This window comes from Palaemon carinicauda, chromosome 37 (assembly GCF_036898095.1).
Source record: "Palaemon carinicauda isolate YSFRI2023 chromosome 37, ASM3689809v2, whole genome shotgun sequence".
Taxonomy (NCBI): Eukaryota; Metazoa; Arthropoda; class Malacostraca; order Decapoda; family Palaemonidae; genus Palaemon; species Palaemon carinicauda.
The window spans coordinates 34,120,314-34,141,546 of NC_090761.1; the positions used below are offsets into that span (position 1 = coordinate 34,120,314).

General features: G+C 42.7%; 1 protein-coding gene across 10 annotated transcripts in view; it reads left to right on the forward strand.

Annotated features, from left to right (window-relative positions):
- Positions 1-21,233, forward strand: part of LOC137629559 (dystrobrevin beta-like) — a 517,572-nt gene that overhangs the window by 364,207 nt on the left and 132,132 nt on the right. For 9 of the 10 annotated variants that reach the window (XR_011041536.1, XM_068360996.1, XM_068360991.1 and 6 more), the window contains one exon: positions 18,909-18,956. The exons of the other annotated variant lie outside the window; for it this stretch is intronic. Coding sequence is in view for 8 of the 9 variants with exons in the window: in XM_068360996.1 (XP_068217097.1) it covers positions 18,909-18,956 (48 nt within the window). In the remaining variant the exon portion in view is untranslated. The remainder of the gene's footprint in view (positions 1-18,908; positions 18,957-21,233) is intronic. 10 annotated transcript variants of the gene reach the window in all.

Genomic DNA, 21,233 nt, shown 5'->3' on the forward strand with positions numbered 1-21,233 from the left:
AAATCAAGACTAGAGACTTCCCTGTCCCGGAGGAACTGGCGAGGTCAGACAATAGCTTGAGCTGCTATCACAGGGCCAAGAACAAAAGTGTCCAAGGACTTGTGCAAAAGCTTCCTTAAGTAAAAGGCCGTCAAAGTGGTCTGGGGTTTCCCAACGCCAGCCTTCAGCACTTGGTCCACTGCAAGATTTCTCTTGAAAGCGAGTGTGGGGGCAATGCCCCTGATCTCGTGAGCTTTAACCCTCGCTGGTGCTTGGACTCTTGAGGAAGTCTCATACGCCTTACGGATGGTCTCAAGGATCCAGAAGGATATAGATGGTCTCACGGATCCAGAAGGATATAGATGGTCTCACGGATCCAGAAGGATATCCTCAACACCTCCTTCTTGGTTCTTCTGGTGATAACGAAGTCGTCGACATTCAGGTCTAAAATGTCGAGTTCGCTTAAGATAGTGCCGGAGACACCTGACAGGACAGAGAAGCCTCTCACCTGAACCACCACATCCGGTAAGGAAGGAATAGTGAAGTCCTCGAATCTGGGATCGTGGATCGCTGATTCTGAGTCTTTGCCACAAACTCTGGCACAAAACTCAAGGAGATCTCCTTCCAACCCTCTGTGTGAGTGACATTACAAGAGAGGCCGTGTAACTCCGCGACTCTCTTCGCCGATGCTAAAGCTAGCAGAAAAACAGTCTTAAAGGTCAAGTGCTGTTTGAGGCACGGCTCAAGGGTTCATACGGAGCACGACTAAGAGACCCGAGAACTAAGGTGACATCCCACTGGAGGACTCGAAGTTCCCTCAGGGGACACGACTGTTCGAAGCTCTTAATGAGTATAGAAATCCCCAGGGCATTGGAGATATCTATGCCCTTCATACGGAACACCATTGCAAGGGCAGACCTGTACCCTTCAATGGCAGAAACTGAAAGGAGCTTATCTCTGTGAAGAAAGACTAGGAAGTCTGCGATCTGAGTCAGAGAGGCTCCAACTGGAGAGATACCCCTTCCACTACACCAATCACAGAAGACCAACTACTTCCCCTGGTAGACTGAGGAGGAGGATCTTCTAAGGTACCCTGACATCTCTCTTGCAGTGAGTCGCAAAAAGCCTCGCGTTCTGAGGAGATGCTGGATAGTCTCCACGCGTGAAGTCTGAGCGACTGCACCGCCTGGTGGTACCTGTTTGACAAGGTTTGGCGAAGGAGATTAGGCCAGTGTGGTAGCTCTCTCAGTGCCTAGACCAGGAGTGACAACAGATTGGGAAACCACTCCATGTGTGGCCATAGTGGAGCAATGAGAGTCATCCCGAGTCCTGGAGCTACTAAGACCGGTACAGGACTGCGTGAAGCAAGCAAAAAGGGGGGAAACGTGTAGCAATCCAGTAGATCCCAAGAATGTTGCAGTGCGTCCTCGAACGCAGCCGCGGGATCTGGTACTGGAGAGCAAAACACGGGAAGCTTGGCGTTGTGCTGTGTTGCGAAAGGTCGATGCATGGTTCTCCCCAGAAGTCGAGTACTCGACTGGCAACCCAAGTTTGAAGAGACCATTCTGCCCCTATTACCTGGTTTCTGCGACTTTGGGCATCTGCCAGAACATTTCTCTTGAATAGAATACCTGGCTGACAAGGTTACGTGTTGACTCTGCCCACAGAAACACCTGCCTCGTAAACTGCTGCAAGGGATGTGAGAGCGTGCCCCCTTACTTGTTGACGTGCGCGACCACGGACATGTTGTCGCTCATCAGCACTACCGAGTGCTCTCTCAAACGAGCCTGAAAATGAAAGAGTGCTTACAAGACTGCCATCATTTCCAGAACGTTGATGTGCAGGTGTTTCTTCTCTTCCGACCACACACCTGACACGACCAAGTCGTCCAGGCGTGCACCCCAACCTTCCGTGGATACGTCTGTGAACAGACGGAATTGAGGTGGAGGAGGGTTTATGAGAAAACCCTATCATGAGGTTCTCCTCATTTAGGCACCAAAGGAGATCCTCTCTTACCTCGCGTTCCATGAGGACCAGACGAGAGGGAGGATCGGTGGCTGCCGACCACTGGTCCTTCAGACACCACTGAAGGGAGCGGAGATGGATCCTCCCGAAAGGAACGAACTTCTCCAGCAAGGAGAGGTGACCTAGAAGAGCTTGCCACTGGAGGGCTGGAATGCCGAGTCGATCAGCATTCCCATATACTTCACCTTCTGATTGGGAATGAAGTTCGACTTCTTGCAGTTCACCACGATCCCCAGATCGCGACAAACTGCCAGAAGCGAGTTTCAATCCTGAATCAACTGCTTCTGCAAGGGAGTGAGAATCAGCCAGTCATCAAGGTACATCAGTAGGCGGATGCCCCTTGAGTGGGCCCAAGCTGCTACCCTCGTGAACACTCACATGAACACTTGGGGAGCTGTACACAGTCTGAAGCACAGGACTTTGAACTGGTACACCATGCCCTGGGTAGTGAATCGGAGGTACTTTCTGGACGACCGATGAACTGGTACTTGAAAGTACGTGTCCTTCAAGTCTATCGAAAGCATGAAGCTGTACTGCCTGAAGCCTAACAGCACAGTGCAAACTGTTAGAATCTTGAACACGGTTTGCTGAACAAACTTGTTCAATGGTGAAAGGTCGATGAGCGGTCTCCAACCTCCTGTCGCCTTCTCGACAAGGAAGACTCGATAGTAGAATCCTAGTGACTAATCGTGTACGACTTCTAGCGCATCCTTCTCCAACATTTCCTGGACCTCCGCCTCCAAGGCCAGAGCCTGCAGGGATGTTGGAGCGTATGTGTGGAACGCTATTGGAGTGGAGGATAGGGGGCCGATAAAGCAAGAATGGGAGCTTGTACCCTTCGGGAAGGGTCGACAATACCCATTCCTCGGCCCCGAGGTGCTGCCACATTGCCCAATGGCGCGATAGGCATTCCCCTACCCTCGGCAGCATGGGAAGGGGAAAGCCAATCTTAGCGTTTCCCTTTCCCTTGCTTGCCCCTGTTCTTTCCCCGACGTGGAGGAGCTCCGTGGAGGTAGTCGTGCGTACCGCGGATTTTTCACGAGAGACCACAGTTGAGATTTCTTGTGCCGAAGCCAGGACTCTCTTTTCCCCGCTCAAGAGCGGATCAATTCGAGTCTGAGCAGTAGATCAGGGGCCCGAGGACCCCGTGACCATGCTCCAGGAGACGATAACTACGCCCTCGAGCGCGGTTGTCGTGCATGGAGGCCTTGTGCGAGATTCGCCGTGAACAATCCCACTAGTGCGGGGAACACGGGAATCTCGCACCTCGCCCTCTTTTTCCGGAGGAGAAGAGGTGTTTCGGGGCGCATTGTCCCTTCGACTGCGACTGGCCTTCCTGGCCCTCTTTGCTTTCCTCTTTCCCCCTGGGGGAGAAGAGTCAGAGTCAGAAGATGAAGACGAAGAGGAGGATGAGGAATTAGAAGAGGAATACCGCCCAGGCTTCCTCTTCTTGTGCTCCCTCCGAGGTGCTGGAATGGTGGTTGAAAGAACAGCAGACAACACTGGACGAGGATGAACAACCTGAGCCATTTCTGGAGGAAGAGCTGTGGTCGGTGAACATGGTGAACCTGAAAAACATGTTGTATCAGCAGGAGTTTGGCAGATTTTAATTTTAACTGCTTATCAGCAGGAGATTTGGCAGATTTTAATTTTAACCGATTATCAGCAGGAGATTTGGCAGATTTTGATTTTAACTGACTTGCGGGCAAAGCTGTAAAGGGTTTACCATCAGTCGTTAAAGAAATCTCAGCGATTAAAACCTTACTCTCCCTTGTTTTAACAGGGAGTCCTACAATTATTTTACCCTTGGAAAAAGTTTGCATTTTGCCAGGAACAAATGCTTTATCAGGTACATAGTCAACAACAACAGGGGCATTAGTGAACATGGGAGTCGATAAAGTTACTACCCTGGGTTGCCAGGTTTCCTAAGTGAGAAAAGGCCAACTTTGATCAACTGTAGCCTTAAGAAGTTAAAAAAAGGCCAAAGATATAGCCTTTAAGGCCAAACTTTTATGATATTCTAAAGGCTAACTAATTTCAAATAAAAAAGGCCAAATTTTATGTCTTTAGCTGAAAAAGGCCAACCTGGCAACCCTGTTACAAACTCAATTACATTCACGTGTTCATCAACAATCGTATCATTTAAATGACGTTCTTGAAGCTCGTCCGCCATATCTAAACAGCGTCTCAACAAATTTAAGTCAAGCTTACCTTATAACTAATCCGAGAGATGCCCAAAATACCCCCTTCTTACCAGGTAACGTGTCGTCATCGGTATCAGACTGTCCAACAATCTGTCGGGTGTCTCTCGGGATCGCCAAAATAGCAGGAGCGCTAAGGTCAACCGCTCCCTTGGCAAAACCTGAGAAAACCCTGACAGGCTGTGAATCCGGGCTTCCCAAAATGGCGGCCAGTGTTCACACTACAGCAAGGAGAACCTTGAGAGCAATGTTTTCCCCTGAATGTCGAGCAGAGCGTGTGCGGGTCTACAGAAGGTGACGAAAGCCACCCACTGCAACGCCCGCCAGGGCCTGCACAACATCGCATTTTAAAAAGTAACTTTCTCCTTCATAATAATGACCAATCACTAGTACACAAGCACAAGAGAAGGCAAGGGGCTGCAACGCAGAAAACGGAGAGTAGCACAAACATCCACATTGAGCCGAAGCAAGTGAATGAGGAAAGCGGTCTGGCGGTGGGGGGGAGCTAAGCTCCACCTCATACCGCCAGCCAACCAATCAGCACAACTGAATAGTTTTCTTTCTCTTCGGCTGTTTCAGCTGAGCTGAAGCGAATTCCTGTATTAAATGATTACGAGGTTTATATATTGCGTCGGAACAAGTAATAATTTATCACCTTTTTTATCTATTGGAGTGACAATGACAATCTGTAAGTGTTTAGGAAAGCATCCTTTTGTAAATGATCTATTAATTTATACAAGTAACTGGAAAATTTTGTCAGAATAAGCTTTGATTACCTTAACATGAATATCATCAAATCCTACTGCTATTAATTTTAAGTTCTTGATTATTGATTTTACTTCTAAAGGTGTTGTTGGGCAAAGAAAAAAATGAGCATTCGGCTCGTTCAGGCAAGCAGCAATCATAAGAAACATGATTTTTGGATATTCCTTGCTTAAGTACTTGCAATATTACAAAAGTAATTATTAAATGAATCTGCCATGTCTTGGTTATTACCATGCTTTTTATTTTCATAAGACATACAATTTGGCAGCGTGTTATTCATTTTCCCAACAAAGAATTTACAATACTCCAAGTTTTCTTAGCATTTCCCTCATTTTCTTTTAGTTGACATTTATAGTGATTTTCCTTTGCTGTTCTTATTATGGAGGTTAGCACATTTCTGTATTGTTTGAAAACTGCACCATATGTAATGGGTCACTTAGCATATAATTTTTGTAATTTAAACAGTATATGTGTTTGATTGAATTCTTTATAGCCTGAGAGGGGCAGAAGAATGGAGAAGAGCTAGTTATAGTACATTCATTCCTAACTTATGTAAAAAATGTCACCATAGACAAGATGCAATATATCCTTATGAGAGAGCTGGCCTTGCTACACAAAAGTTTGAGGAGCCATTACAGGTCTAAGCATAATAGTGTTAAGGGAATTGTGGGTACATTCTTACAGGTAGAACATCGTAAAGATGGTCTGCTTCTTCCGGACACCTGCCTTAAAAACTTAGCCCACTAACAGGTTTCTTTTGATAGCGAGAGTTGGGGAACAATGCCCCTGACTTTGTGAGCTTTGGTCCTGGCCTTTGCCTTGACTGTTTCTTTAGCCAAGGCATAAGTTCTAAGAATTGTCCCATGAAGTCAGAAAAAGATCATGATCCTTGAAACCTCTTTCTTGGACCTGCCAGTAATAACAAAGTCTCTTACACTCAGGCCTGAGGGATCAGGTCCCCTTGAGATAGCACCGCAGGGTCCTCACAAGACAAGAGCACCTCGTCTTCCATACCTCCCGGCACCTCTCTGAGGGAGGGGATGTAGAATGACTGGAAGCAGAGGTCATTTTCTGCTGGATCCCGAGTCTTGGCCACAAATTCTAGCACAAAACTGGAGTCCTCATTCCATCCACGAGCGTAGGTGACTATGTAAGAGAGACTGAAACTTGCTCACTCTCTTTGTCGATGCTAAGGCTAGCAAGATGACAGTCTTGAGAGTAAGATCCCTATCTGACAACCTCCTCAAGGGCTTGAACAGGGACCGCATAAGAGCCTTGAGAACAAGGATCACACTTCATTTTGAGGCCCGACATCCTGAACTGAGCAAGATTGGTCAGAGCTCCTCATGAACATAGACAGCTCTTAGGAGGCTGAGAGATCTATGCCCTTCAGTCAAGTGACCATATTCAAGGCTGAGCATTAACTTTTGATGGCTGAAAATGAGAGGTGCTTTTCCCAGCGAAGGAAGACGAAGAAATCTATGATCTGTGGTAAAGACACTCTGACCGGTGAGATACCCCTTCTACGACACCAATCGCAGAAGATGGCCCATTTAGCCTTGTAGGAATCTTTAGAGGACCTCCAGAGATATCCAGACATCTGTGCATGCCTCTAACAGCCTTCCACTCAGATGAGATGCCAAGTATCCACCCATGAAGAGACAACAACTCTACAGACTGGTGGTACCTCTGCAGTTTCCACTGACAGAGAAGAGTTCACCAAGGAGCTGGCTCTCTCAGGACCATAACCAGAAGAGCCATCAGATTTGGTGTAATCAACATCCTGTTGATTACCGGCCAAATCAAGCTGAATGGGAAAAAGGTGTATATCTCCAGGTGTTTCAGGTGTGTTGGAAGGCCCATTATAACACTGCCCATGGGTTCGTAATGAGAAAGCAGAAGACGGGGAGTTTTCTCTTTAGACGCATCCCAAAAGCCCTGCAGGGCAAGAAGCCTTTCTGCCACAATAGGAAATAGAAACCATTCCGCCCCTGAGACCTGCCCCTGACGGCTGAGTGTGACTGCTAGTATATTCCTCTAGCCCAGATTGTATCTCACTGACAGCTCTACAGTGTGAAATTCTGCCCAGATATTATTATTATTATTATTATTATTATTACTACTACTTGCTAAGCTACAACCCTAGTTGGGAAAGCAGGATGCTATAAGCCTAGGAGCCCCAACAGGGAAAATAGCCCAGTGAGGAAAGGAAACAATGTAAAAAAATATGTTAAGAACAGTAACATTAAAGTAAATAATTTCTACATAAACTATAAAAACTTTAACAAAACAAGAGGAAGAGAAATTATATAGAATAGTGTGCCCGAGTGTACCCTCAAGCAAGAGAACTCTAACCCAAGACAGTGGAAGACTATGGTTCAGAGGCTATGTCACTATCCAAGACTAGAGGACAATGGTTTGACTTTGGAGTGTCCTCCTAGAAGAGCTGCTTACCATAGCTAAAGAGTCTCTTTTACCCTCACCAAGAGGATAGTAGCCACTGACCAATTACAGTGCAGTAGTTAACCCCTTGGGTGAAGAAGAATGGTTCGGTAATTTCAGTGTTGTCAGGTGTATGAGGGCAGAGGAGAATATGTAAAGAATATGCCAGACTATTCTGTGTATGTGTAAGCTAAAGGAAAGTGAACTGTAACCAGAGAGAAGGATCCAATGTAGTACTGTCCAGCCAGTCAAAGGACCCCATAACTCTCTAGTGGTAGTATCTCAATGGGTGGCTGGTGCCCTGTCCAACCTACTACCTACTTTGTCACCTCTCAGACATGGTGAGAGATGGTGCTTCCCGGTTTGTTAATGTAAGTCACTACAGTCATGCTGTTGCTCATCAACACTACTGTGTCTAGTCAAATGTTTTTGGAACATCTGCAAGATTGTTCGCATGTCGATGAAGTTGATGTGCAGATTTGTGTCTTCCTTGAACCCAATCCTGACATGACTAGGTCATTCAGGTGTATGCCCCTCCCCTTCGTCAGCGCATCCAAGAACTGATGCAGGTCTGGAGGTGAGAAGTCAGGTGGAACTTCTCTGGGGAGGTTGTACTTGTCAAGCTACTAGGCCAGATTGCTCTGAACCTCCAGTGACACCGGCCCTGAACGGAATGGGGTCCCAGAACAGGTACTGGGCCCTTCCTCAGTCCCAAATCTGTAGGACTAACTGAACCTATGGGTTTGGCTGCTGTTCCTTTTGAATTGTCAAAGCCCTTGGATGTAATAGCCTGATGGATTAGGGAGTCCTGCACGAATTCACCGTTGCCTGCACACGACTCTTCGGAAGCAGAGACTCCACAGCTACAAATTCAGAAACGCCAACCTTACCTCGGGGCTAACTTGGTTTGAGAATAAGAAACCACAGCGCCTCGCCTCTTCAAACCCAGTTAGCCTACAGGTGTATTGTCTGAGCCAGGAGGGTAATGTTTTCCCTCCAAACAACACAAGGCTCTTGTACTTCTCCAGAGCCTCTGGGGTTGACAACCCCATTGGACTCTGCGTAGTACGGCTCAACACCTTACTACTAGTCGAGCCAGGACACAGCATGGAGCAAGGCCAAGGCTAAAGTCTCCATGGCTGCTACTCAGGAGTCAAGAAGAACATGACTTTTGTCTTGAATCTCTCTAGCAGGAGGCTCCTCGTCAGAGCGCAAACTAATGGGTCCACCTGGTGTATAGAATCTTCATTGCCTAGAGGGTGGAGGAGGCAAGATCTTGCTCAACCTGTCTGAACTAGGTGAAATCTCTTATCCACTTGGGTCAGGGCCAGCTAAGTCCATAAGATCTTTGGAGGGCGTTAAAATAGTGATTTACAGTAATAACCAAAGTCCTCCCCGAAGTCGGAATCACAGTCACCTCCCCCAGGTTGTTGCATTTGCTAATGAGTGCAAGGACCTCCCAGAACAAACTCTCTGAGTCAGGGTAGGCTGCCTCTGTGGGCTTCGGACTATGGTCCAAGGTCCCCGAGACATCCTGTCCCTGAGCATCCCCGTCAGCCACCACGGGCGGAGGTGAGGCAACCCAACGCGGAGTCTCTGATCCTGCCCACAAGTACAACTGTTCTGTCACCTGGTACATAATCAGGGGCAGACAAAGGTCAAGGAAAGCCCAAGGTCATGGAAAGAGATCTCCTGGTACGTTACTCAAGGCCAAGGGTCGGGGCAGAGGATCAACCCCAGTCTCGTGCCTACCGCCTCACATTCTTCGCATACTAGAGCACGCATGTCAACGAAAGAGGGAGGAGATGCTGTCTTATGTTCAAGAAGGAAGGGAAGTGGGGAATGCAACAGCTCTTCCATCAACCCAAGATGGCATGCACATGTCTGTTCTGACTGACTAGTGGAGTAGACAGAGCCGCCGTAAGTATCCGGCGTGGCACAGGGCTAAAACAGAATCCACCTGCCCCTGCACTGGCCCAGGGGGGCTGCAGCAGGAAGCTGGTAACAAGTAGGTACAACCAAGCAGGTAGCATCCACCTTTCCCCAAAAAGAGTCATAGGGACCCATGTCCCTGTAACTACAGCTAGTCTTCATGGACTTCTTCAACCCCTTCTTCCTCTTCTTCAGCTGAGGAGAAGTCAGAATTGAAATCAGAGGACAAAGAAGAGGACAATGAGAAAGAACAACTAGCACACTTCTTCCTCTTCCTAGCTCTCGTTCCTGGCTCTACAAGTAGAGCAGTTGAGGTGGAGCGACCATCAACAACATTGCTTTGCCAGGTGCTTCCTGAAAGGCAGAAACCACATGTGTTGTTCTAGCAGGAGTCACTATACTGGGGCACACTGTCACAGGGAAAGGGGAAGGCATACTCACAGTACCCTGTGAACCATCAATACGAATGGCTGGAGGCACAACCAATGACATTAAAGGATGCAGAATATATCCCAGACCCACTGGCACAAGGGTCGGAGCAAGGGACACAGCAAGGGGAGGGGAGCACTAGCACTGGGTCAAGAATTAAGTCACACCATAAACAGGGGTCATACTTTTCACCTTTTTTTTTTTCATTTAAAGTTACCCTTACTGTCAGTCTTACCTTTCTTAGACTCAGAAACCCCGACCCCTGACCTCACCAGTTGGGCCACGGACAATCAACACAGATTTACCTACACACGGGTTCCCTGACACGGGGCACCACCACGCTCTTCAGACCTGGCGTTACAGCCCTAAAAACAGTCATTGGGGGCCTACTGGAGAGACCTAAGGAAGCCCAAGCCTTCCATAGGTCAAACTTGTCATCAATAGTCTGCACAGTCAAGCCAAATGATCCATTAACTTCTGCAGGTGAGCGGCGAACACTCGAATTTCCAGCCCACCGGAAAAGCATGAAAATTAAACCGATATTGAACCTCGCTTTTCCTAACCCCTACAGCGGGCTTCCTGGGGATCAATCCAGGGGCGTCTGCAACAGACACATTCCCAAAAGAGGCAGTAGTAGAGGTATCCTTTGCCGATATCTTCTTGGACATTGCCCAGTCCAACCTCAACGGACACCTAGGTTGCTTCTTCCCCTTCAGAACATATGCCACCACTACACGGAGGCCACAGTCATCACTCGGCACACGGGCATGCATGCATACAGATATGTCATCTACACAAAGCACAGAGGGAATGCTGATCTACAACTGACTTCACCGTGAAACAATTGCCCTAGCAAACAGTTTGAAGAGTGCCAAGCAAACGTGTGAACAGCGCAACGGTCAAAGCAAAAGTGAAGCGGAAACAGGCTGGGTGATCCTCTCACCCACTCTAGCCAGATAACTGCTCATTATCCATTTCACCAACCAATTCCAGCTTGAGCTGAGGTAGTCTAGTCTACCTAATTAAAGGATGACGGTTTGTATGTTGCGTAAAAACTAATTAAAGATAGGCTGAAGTACCTTATTGCTTTACAATATACTGTAAACCTATATAACTAGAAAAACTAACCATATACTTTTATATAAAACTATATATTGAATAAGTGTGTTTGAAGTCGAAGCTATCATTAAAACCTCAAGGCATGGAAAGCCCCTGGATACGATGGAATAACTGATGAGATGATATTGGCCGAAAATAAAATGACTCCCAGAATTCTTACAAGATTATTTTGTAGAATGTAGCGTGAGGTGGCAAAACATGATAAATGGGAGCTAGGAATGTTGGTGAAAATGGCAAAAATAGGAGATCTGACCAAGTGCAACAATTACAGAGGCATCACAAACACTTATGTCAGTTGTCATGAAAATATATTGTATGCTTATTCTGAAGGGACTAGAGAGAAAGATTGATGAAAAGCTGAGATGAACAAGCAGGAATTAGAAGTGGTAGAAGTTGCACTGACAAAATTTTCATTTTAAGACATGTTGATTAGCAATGTGATGAATATAGAAATCCACTTTTTTGGCATTTGTGAACTATGAGAAAAAGCCTTTGATAGTGTGCACCAGCCAATTTTGCCTTTGATAGTGTGCACCAGCCAATTTTGTGGAGAGTCCTGCGTTATTATGGAGTTCCTGTTAAATACAGTATCTAAATTTGATTACCGTAAGTCTTCATGAGCATACCAAGTGCAAAGGTAATGTTAGTGGAGTCCTATCAAATGAATTTCCAGTGAACAGAGTGGAGTACTTCCAAGGGAATGTGTTATCACCTATGTTGTTTATCCTCCTCGTGGATTTTGTAATGCATAGAACAGTTGGGGATGATGAAGAAGGATTGGACTGGATAATAGGAAATTAGCTGACCTAGAGTATGCTGATGACGATGTCTTTATTAGCAGAACACCATGCTTGCTTACCAGAAAGCATGAAATATCACATGAGGTTGGGCTGAAGATAAGTAGAAGAAAGACAGATGTGATGAAAACGTAATATGCAATAGAAGATGAAATATCATTGGAAGGAGAAAAGATTAATGAGGTAGCATCATTCAAATATCTAGGAACTATGATCTCTATTATAGGGTCTTCAGAATTGGAGTTTAATGAAAGATTGAAAAAAGCAAATCAGACAATGTCAAGAATAAGTAAATTTTAGAAATCAAATTGCCTGAAATCCCATATAAAAATATGCTATATATCAGTTTAGTGAGATCGGTGTTACTTAATGGACACAAGTCGTGGTATGACAATGAAACAATATCCAACAGATTTTACAGATTTGAGAACAAAGTCCTTAGAAGAATGTTGGGAGTTAAATGGCAGGACAGGATTAGAAATTACTCTATAAGAGAGATTACTCGAGTGCCATATGTAGATGAAATCATGTAATAGTGAGAGGTAGATGGAGATGGTTTGGGCATGCTCTTCGCACTCCCCAAGAGAGATTGGTTTACCAAACTTTCAACTGGTCTCCACAAGGTACTAGAAGAGTTGCAAGACCGAGGCCTACATGGCTGAAGATTGTGAAGCGTGAAGTAGATGATGATGAATGGAGAAGTATTGATTCAAAAGCTCAAGATAGAGATGACTAGCATAATCTAACCAAGTTCCTTTGTATCAATAAGCATAGGAGATGATGATGATATTGAATAAGAATTCATTTTTCTCATACAAAACTATTACTTGAATTATAACCCAGTATATGTCAAAGAAACCGTAGACATATTAGTGTTCTGCAGAATAAAGAATAAAGGCTTTAAACAGCAGCCCTAAGCATGTACTTCAGGATTATTAGGTCTTCAGCATCCTGGTGCCTCAGTTCTTGTGTTATCTAGCCAGTTACCTGTGAAAAATCAATGGGATTGAAAAGAAGGCACTCAATTTGTTTGTAGGAAAAATTACATTTGCTTTCCAACAGAGGACTGACTGATTGAAACTTAAAGGCTTTATGATTCAGAATTATATTCAAATATTTCATGGATTCATTAGAAAGACATGAGACCATGGCATTTCGCTAAAAGCACAGCAACAAAATAGGATTATCTCAGTGAGACTTCCTGGAATTCACGTGATAATCATTCTAAAAGGAGCTTCAGTTGAAATAATAAATTAAATAAAAATGTTCGGCATGATGTTTGTGAACTTCATTCCCGTAGTAAAGAAGCGCTGGTGTATCGGACGAGCTAGTAAATAGTCTTCACTACCAATTGATACCAGTTTGGTTTATCTTTATTCTAATTACTGTAGCCTTGGCCAGAAGCAATTATCTTTGTTTTGTATTGTGCAATATTAGTAGCATGTAAGGTTTGCTTTGGTCACTTCCCTGTAGAATAATGAGGGATGACTCCCAAATTTGTAAAGTACAGGTTTTGTGCAGAAAACAGGGGGAACAAGCTCCTGTCGGCTTAAGTGGGTACTTTCCGCCCTTGCTTTTTGCAGGTTCATTCTTTGCGATTTGGCACATTTGCAAAACAGAGAACCATATAATCTATTAAATAAAAAATCACATATTCACAGGTTCGTAAGTACTCTCGTGGTGCGACACTTTCAAACAGCCCGCACTCCTTTGCACCCAGCTTGCTTCGCGACACTTCTCTCTCTGCCCAGCACAACATCATCCCATCTCACGCTGACTTAGCCTCGGTCTTGCATTGTCTCTCCTCGTGTGTGCATCTCCCGCTTCAGTTCTTTTTTAGCAGAATCACGTTTTCATGTAAAATAATGATGCATTTGTATACAGTAGTACATACATCTACAGTACATTACCCAGTAAATATAAACACTATACAGGAGTGGGATTTCCTATATTACTGCGCTAGAGACGACGCATCAGGAGTTGCGTTATGCTTCAAGACTTCTGTAAGGAACTTCATATGGAAACTGTTAATGATCTTGGTATAAAATATGTACACTTAGTTAATTTTAAATTCAAGACTTCTGCAAGGAACTTCATAAGGAAACTGTTAATGATCTTTGTGTAAAATATGTACCTTTAGTTAATCTTGAATACAGTATCGTATATGTATTGTACAGTACAGTATTACAGTAATATATAGTATTGTTTATTAACTACAGTATACTGTACAATACTGTACGTAAATTACTACATGTACTGTACTCTACAATATATATATGTAGGCTACGTGTGCGGTGAGTTGTCAAACAGTGCGAGTCGTCCGAACTGAAAACAGCAAACACTTACATTACAATTAATCTATACTTCAGTGATAGTACTGTACATATATTACAATAATATACACTACAGTATCATCGACTTATATTAGATATGAACAACAATATTATGTTGATTTGTGTGTTCCAATGACTACTGTAATGTTACGTGCTGTACTTTACTGTACTTTAACATAGCGTTACTGTGTCCAGTACGTCCCCATGTACTGTGCACTTTCTGAAATAGCTTCATTCAATTAAAAAATACTTATACTGTCATAGAAACCAAGTAAAAATGATATTAGGCAGTAATTAGTGTGTTAATCGACCGCGCGTTAGACAATGGACAGTGAGTTGGTGGGGTTAGGAGTTATCCCACCCTAGGGCAGCAAGTATTTGCGGATTCTCGTTCTTCACGCTTGTCTCTATTACCTAACCCCCGCAAAGAGCAAGGGCTGTCTGTATTCACATCTGTACTTATTTTAAATGTTTTAAGGACTAACTTGCTCCTTAATTACCCATTGGAGTTTATGTCTGATTATTTACATTTAGCTAAAACACAGCAAAAGACAGGGAAGATAAACAAAAGAAGGTTTTGCCTTGACCCAGAAATCTGTGGTGGCCTTTGTGGTCATGCGCCTGACTGGTGATCGCCAGACTGGGGTTCGAGTCCCACTCAAACTTGTTAGTTCCTTTGGTCACTGCGACCAACAATCCTTGTGAGCTAAAGATGTGTGTTTTGGGAGAGCCTGTAGGTCTATCAGCCGAGTCATCAGCAGCCATTGCCTGTCCCTCCTTGGTCCTAGCTTGGGTGAAGAGGGACTTGGGTGTTGATCATATGTATGCATGATCAGTCTCTAGAGCATTATCCTGCTTGATAGGACAGTGTCTCTGTCCCTTCTCTCTGCCATTCTTGAGCGGCCTTTAAACCTTCAAATGAGCATCAGCTTCTATACCAGTTATAAACGAATGGGGTAGGAGGGACTTAATTTCAATTTATCCTTCTTTCAGGAAGATAAGGATGAACAAAATAAATAAGTCATATTTATGTTGATGCATATCATATTCTTTTTAAACCTTATTAAAATGTTCCTAAAAAATTGTTAAAGGCAAGTTCTGATACTACCTCTCTCCTCAGTTGTATAGAAATATTTAGGGTTTTCAATTAATTTTTTTTATCTTAGATGAAAGTAAAATCAAGTGCGTCCGGGTTCGATGCGATCCCAAGGCCAACCCTATGTGGGGCCATGAATGTTGTCTCTACCATAGTGACTGTTTTTTATTGAAGCAGGGCTTTGGACTCTGTCAATTAATCTATTCGTTTGGAGTTGATCCATTCTGGTTGTAATAATGATCCAATAGTGAAAGGTTTTAAAGATAAGGCTGTATTTCTCCTCCTGTCAATGTGAGTGAAAGGATTTGCTAAGGTCAATGGATCTGCTGAGTATTTATTTACCCTGCAAGAATCTCATTGATCTTATCTGCTCTGCAATTCAAGATACAGTATAGCAGTTAGGGATTGGGGAAGTGGGGTCTTGATGGCAAGGCTCCTTTTATTATTATTGTTATTATTATTATCATTATTAGTACTAACTAAACTACAACCTAGGTTGGAAAAGGAAGATGCTATAAGCTCATGGGCTACAATAGGGACAAATAGCCCAGTGAGGTAAGGAAATAAATAAAATACAAGAGAAGCAATGAGCAATTAAAATATTAAAACATTAAAACAAATCTTTCATATATAAACTATAAAACTTTGAAAAAACAAGAAGAGAAAAAAGATAAATAAGTGTTCCTGAATGTATCCTCGAGCAGAGAGGACTTTACGCCAAGACAGTAGAAGGTCATGGTACCGAGGCTATGGCACTACCAAAGAGTAGAGAATAGTGGTTTGATTTTGGAGTGTCCTCTTAGAAGAGCTGCCTACCATAGCTAGTCTCTTCTAGCTTTACCAAGAGAAAAGTAGGTATTGAACAATACAGTTCAGTAGTTAACCCCTTGAACAAAGAGGAATTTTTTGGTGATCTCAGTGTTTTCAGGTACATGAGGACAGAGGAAAATGGGAAAAGAATAGGCCAGATTATTCGATGTACGTGTAGGCAAAGGAAAAATGAGCTGTAACCAGAGAGAGGGATCCTGTATAGAATTGACTAGACAGTCAAATGACCCAATAACACTCTAGCAGTAGTATCGTAATGGGTGGTTAATGCTCTGGTTAACCTACTACCAAGGTAAAAAATTTTGGATCATAGGATGACCTCGACTCTGAAAAGGAGGCACTCTACTGCGGGGTTCTGCAGATGAGGTTTCAGTCGTTCCAAAGAGGTATCCCTCAGGAGCCCCCACACCCCCATGGCTATGCTGCTTTCTAGGTTGGATCCAACCTTCGGTTCTACTAGGGAGGTTAAGGGTACACCAGGATAAGGTATGTTTCGATCTGCTCCCTCTACGGTCTGCCCACTAAGATACAGCCTTTCCGTGGAGTTTTGGCCCGCCATCTACTTTCTTTCTGCTCCAGCCTTTGGATTCAGCTGTGACTGGGCCTTTGGGTTACCATCTTTATATTAAGGCTATTGTGTGGACTCTTCCTTGTAGTCCAGTGGATTCAGCTGTGGCTGGGCCTTTAGGTTAGGATGGGAGCTTTTCCATACGAACCAATTCCAGTATCCCGGGTTCTGTTGTGGAGGGGAGGTGGCTTCTTTCATGGATGTAGAGGAGAGGGACTAAGTGGGGAAACCCTTAGGATCATGTGATGAATGTGTCTTTTGGCCGAAGTAGAATATTTTTCAGCATAAGAGTAAGAACTTGCCATTCAATGATATGGAATTTGGTAAACTTTTGGCATTTCTCGTTTGACGATGGAGGTTCAAGGATCCATCTTTCAAGGCATGTCCTTGGCTAACCCCAAAAGAGGTTTTACTGATGCCATATAAATCTGCTTTTAATACCCTAGCAGAGAAAGTTTCAAATACTGGAGGCTTTCTTTAAAATCACACTATGGTTGATGCTGCTCGAGTTGGAATGACAGTGCCAGAGCAAAAAAAAATGAGGGCAGTGCTGCTGAAACGTTTTACCTTATCCAAAGAATGTAGCCTCTTTCTGGGGTATATCTAAAAGATTTTGGGGGATACTTGGATATTATTGTTGTTGTTATTATTTTTATTATTATTATTATTATTATTATTATTATTATTATTATTATTATTATTACTACTACTAAGTAAGCTACAACCCTAGTTGGAAAAGGAAGATGCTATTAGCATACGTGCTCCAATAAGGAAAAATAGCCCAAAGAGAAAAGGAGATAAGGAAATAAATAAACAATATGAAAAATAATGAACAATTAGAATAAAATATTTTAAAAACAGTAACAACATCAAAACAGATATTTCATATATAAAATTCAAAGAGACTGTTCAACATAAAAACATTTGCTGCATGTTTGAACTTCTGAAGTTCTACCGATTCTACTACCCGATTTGGAAGATCATTCCACAAGATTTTTCTTTGATCCGACTATCAAAGCATCTTTTCCCCAACTTTTCTGCTATATTGTTTATCAATGCCTCTCATGATATTTCTTTTTGTGTTATGTACCTATGAATTCTTTCTGAGCCCAACAGATTAGCTATATGATATTGATTTAGTTATATGATATTGATTATGCAAACCTTGTTTGTGTTTGGGCCACAATCCTTAGTTTCTCCTGTCTTAGACCATGGTAATCTTCATAAAATTATAGGATGAAATTAGTCGAGCCATGTAACATGCAGGCAGCCACCATAACTCCTGGTCTTGTGAATTCTTTAGGTATTCTTGAATTTAGTCTGAGAGTTCCTGGAATGTAATCTTGAAACTAAGTTCCATGAATCTGTAAATTATATATAATAAAAAGTAGAGACCTTGTTGACACCATTATTGCGTGATTATGAACATTGCTTGTTTCATGCTTTCCAAAATTGAGTATCCATGTTTAATACATAAATCTTTGGTCTTTTAGAAGTTCTTTGGGTCTATAAAATTTATTTAAATTTTCCTTTATGCATTATAGCATGCATATTATGTTTTTTCTACAATTTCATAATAAAATTTAGAAGGATTCCTGAACTAGAAGTGAATCTTGTTATGTATCATAACAGTTTTGTACTTGCTTTTGGCTATATAAAATTGGTATATTGTCAGTGTTTGAGATGATTTTGCCAAGTTAAAAAGAATTTTGTGCTTAACAGCTTATTCATTCTCTCTCATTTTCAATGTCATTCCACAGTTTTTCATACCCTCAAATATCAATGAGATGCTTAGGGAACTTGTAAAAGGTTTATTTTATCCATTCTTCTAAATTGTAGCTTATTTCCTTGCATTTAAAGGTAATTTTGTTTAGAATATATCCCATAGTTTAAGAAAAAATATATATGTATTTTATAGAAAGTAGCACTTAGTAATCATTATTTTACAATAGCAAATGCATTGTAGTAAAGTAGTAAAATGCCAGTCTAAGTCTGATGACTTGCGCAAAGCTGTGCCATACTAATTATTTAGTCAATAGTTTCTTTACCTGGGAATAGTCTAAGCATGTTTCATGTAGGATTTTTTAAATCTACAGCTCATACATGCTTAACAATATCAGTCCATGCGTGTATAAAGATATTAAACCAGGTAAGTATAAAGGTTATAGATTTAAGAAAAAAATGTCATTGTACTGTAGTTAAAAGTGGATAGGTACTTTTATAGCGTTAGCAGAAATAGATTTAGATTTTAATATTTTTCAGATTTTCAGCTTCTTTTAGAAAGAAGTCTGTAGCCCATTTTGCCTAGATTAATCATTTCAAAATGTTGAAGAAAGTTTTAGTAGGATGATATGTAACCCCTGTATTTATTAAAAGGACTGTATGAAATTACAGAAAGTTCAGATGATGACTCCATGCTAGCAAGACCTCTTCCTGAACGAGGTAAGGAGCATTTTTTTGCTTCAAAGTGTTGTGTAAATGGTTCATACCAGTGGCAAAAATTTAATAGTGAAATAACCTTACACATCTGTTGCATCTATTGTCTTGTCCATAAATTTGCTTAAATATTCTTTTCTGGGTGGCTTGGTTGAGATATTACCCAAAATTATCCATGATTAGAGAAAATTACTAGCTTTCTTAGGTTCTTCCTGTCAGTGGTTAACTTTTATCAGACCTTTAAAAAAATGATGGAGTCATCTTGAAAGATGTTGCTTTAGTTGTTTTTCATGCACCCTTAAAATATTTGCATTATAGTTATTTAGAGTCCAAGATACAAAAGTGGAAATCAATTTTATGATAAAAACATTCTACAAAGTTAGCATTCCAAACTAGTTTTTCTTTTTTTTTTAAAGTCTAATATGATTTTATTTTTAAAAAAGTACCAAGATATTTCAACTATGCTCAAACAATTATTATTTATGGAAGAATTTTTGTACTTTTACAATTTGTAGCAAGAAATGTCTGAATATATTTTCTAAACTTCTCAACTTATGATACGAAACTCTACCGGAAAACTGAATGTTGACTTGACTCTAAGTAAAGTAAAAGTTTAAATAAGGTAAAGATAAATTGTTCAGCACTAAATACATACCTTACACTCTTTACATAGGAGTATAATTTTGGCGCTAGCTGAAACCTGCTGTTAAAGCTTTTGCAAGATGAAACTACCCCCTGCTAGTTAGTGAAGGGTGGTAGCGGAGGTAAACCACCCCCCTCACACCAGCACTGGTAAACAACTGACAAAATGAAAATTTAAAATTAACTGTCCTAAAAGCAAAGAAAAAAAATACATTTTTTTTCTTTTTTTTTTTCAGGTGTGACTACCCATGGGATCTTTAAGTACTGTATGTGGGTTTGTCCCGATAATGAAGGGCCCCGTTGCGGCACCTCCATATCAACAGAGGAGATGGATTGGATCTTCATGATCTCTGCCCTGCATGTAGGGGTCACTCCTGCACACAGGAGTATCCTTGTCAGCTGAGTTGGGAGTGGTCGCCCTCCCAGGTAAAGAAATCTGGCCATGATCTCTGTTGATCCGATCCTTCCATGATGACTCTGCTTGTTTGACTTCTCCTGGGAGTCGGATGAGTACAAGTGGAGCTCATGTGACTCCGAGACGACCTTACATGTTGGGGACCTACGTTACTTCCACTAGTGAAGCAATGCCAGCTGCCACATTAGGGGAGTCTCTCTCTGATGAAGCAGTTCATCTTCTGTGGCCTTCCTTGGGGCTCACGGGTTCCTCGTGCAAGGAGAGGTTGTAGGAAGTCTTGCAGTTTGGCTCACAATGGGAGCAGACATCCTCTCCATGGGTTGATTCTGCCCCCCCTCCCCCCCTCCCCCAAGACTCTTTAGTTCGAGAACTGAAAGAATCTCGAACGCACTCAGCTGTCTTAACCTCACATTCTGAATGCACTCGGCTGTCTTAACCTCGCCTTCTGCTTGTCCCGATGTTTAGTCTGCTTTGGCGGGCAGGCATGAACAGTTGCTGACAAACACACCTTGGAATGATTTATCGGGGGATCCCTTCGGAGTGAACCCGGGAGAAGAAAGACAAATATCATGAAAAACTTTATATCTTCCTGGATCAGGCAGGTAATTGCAAGAGCCCTTCAATCAGATCATTCTCATTCCAGCTGCCGTTCCCGTGCCCATAATGTCAAGGGTGTCAGCACATCCCTGGCATTTTAAGAAGAATTTTTCTGTGATACAAGCGTTATAAGCAGGGGTGTGGAAACGGCAAACAACGTTCACCACCCACGACCTGCAAGATATAACTCACAGGAACCTAGACAGCTAGACACATTTATCTTATGCCTTGTGGTGGCTGTGCAAAACGTGGTCAATTAACACAACAGTTACCTTGTAGGACAAGTAACAGTTGGTTGAGGGCAGATGTTACCCACGAGTATGTCTAGAATGAATGTTTCGAGTGACTGGCCACTTCCTATTTCCTTCTCCCTTTTCTTTGGGGCTTAGCATCCAAGGAACCCTGCAAGCTGACCTCCTCTAACTACAGGTGGGTACCACGCTCTTTGCGTAACCTGATACATTTGTTATGTCTCCGTTTTCCAAGTGAGGTGGATTCAGGCAATGTCGAAGCTAAGTGAAAAGTTTAGGTTTAATTTTATGCTTACCTGGTCGAGTCACATGTTAAATTTTACCATCCTAGAAGGATCACGAGGTGTCAGGGGGCCCTCTAAACAGATTGTGCGTAGC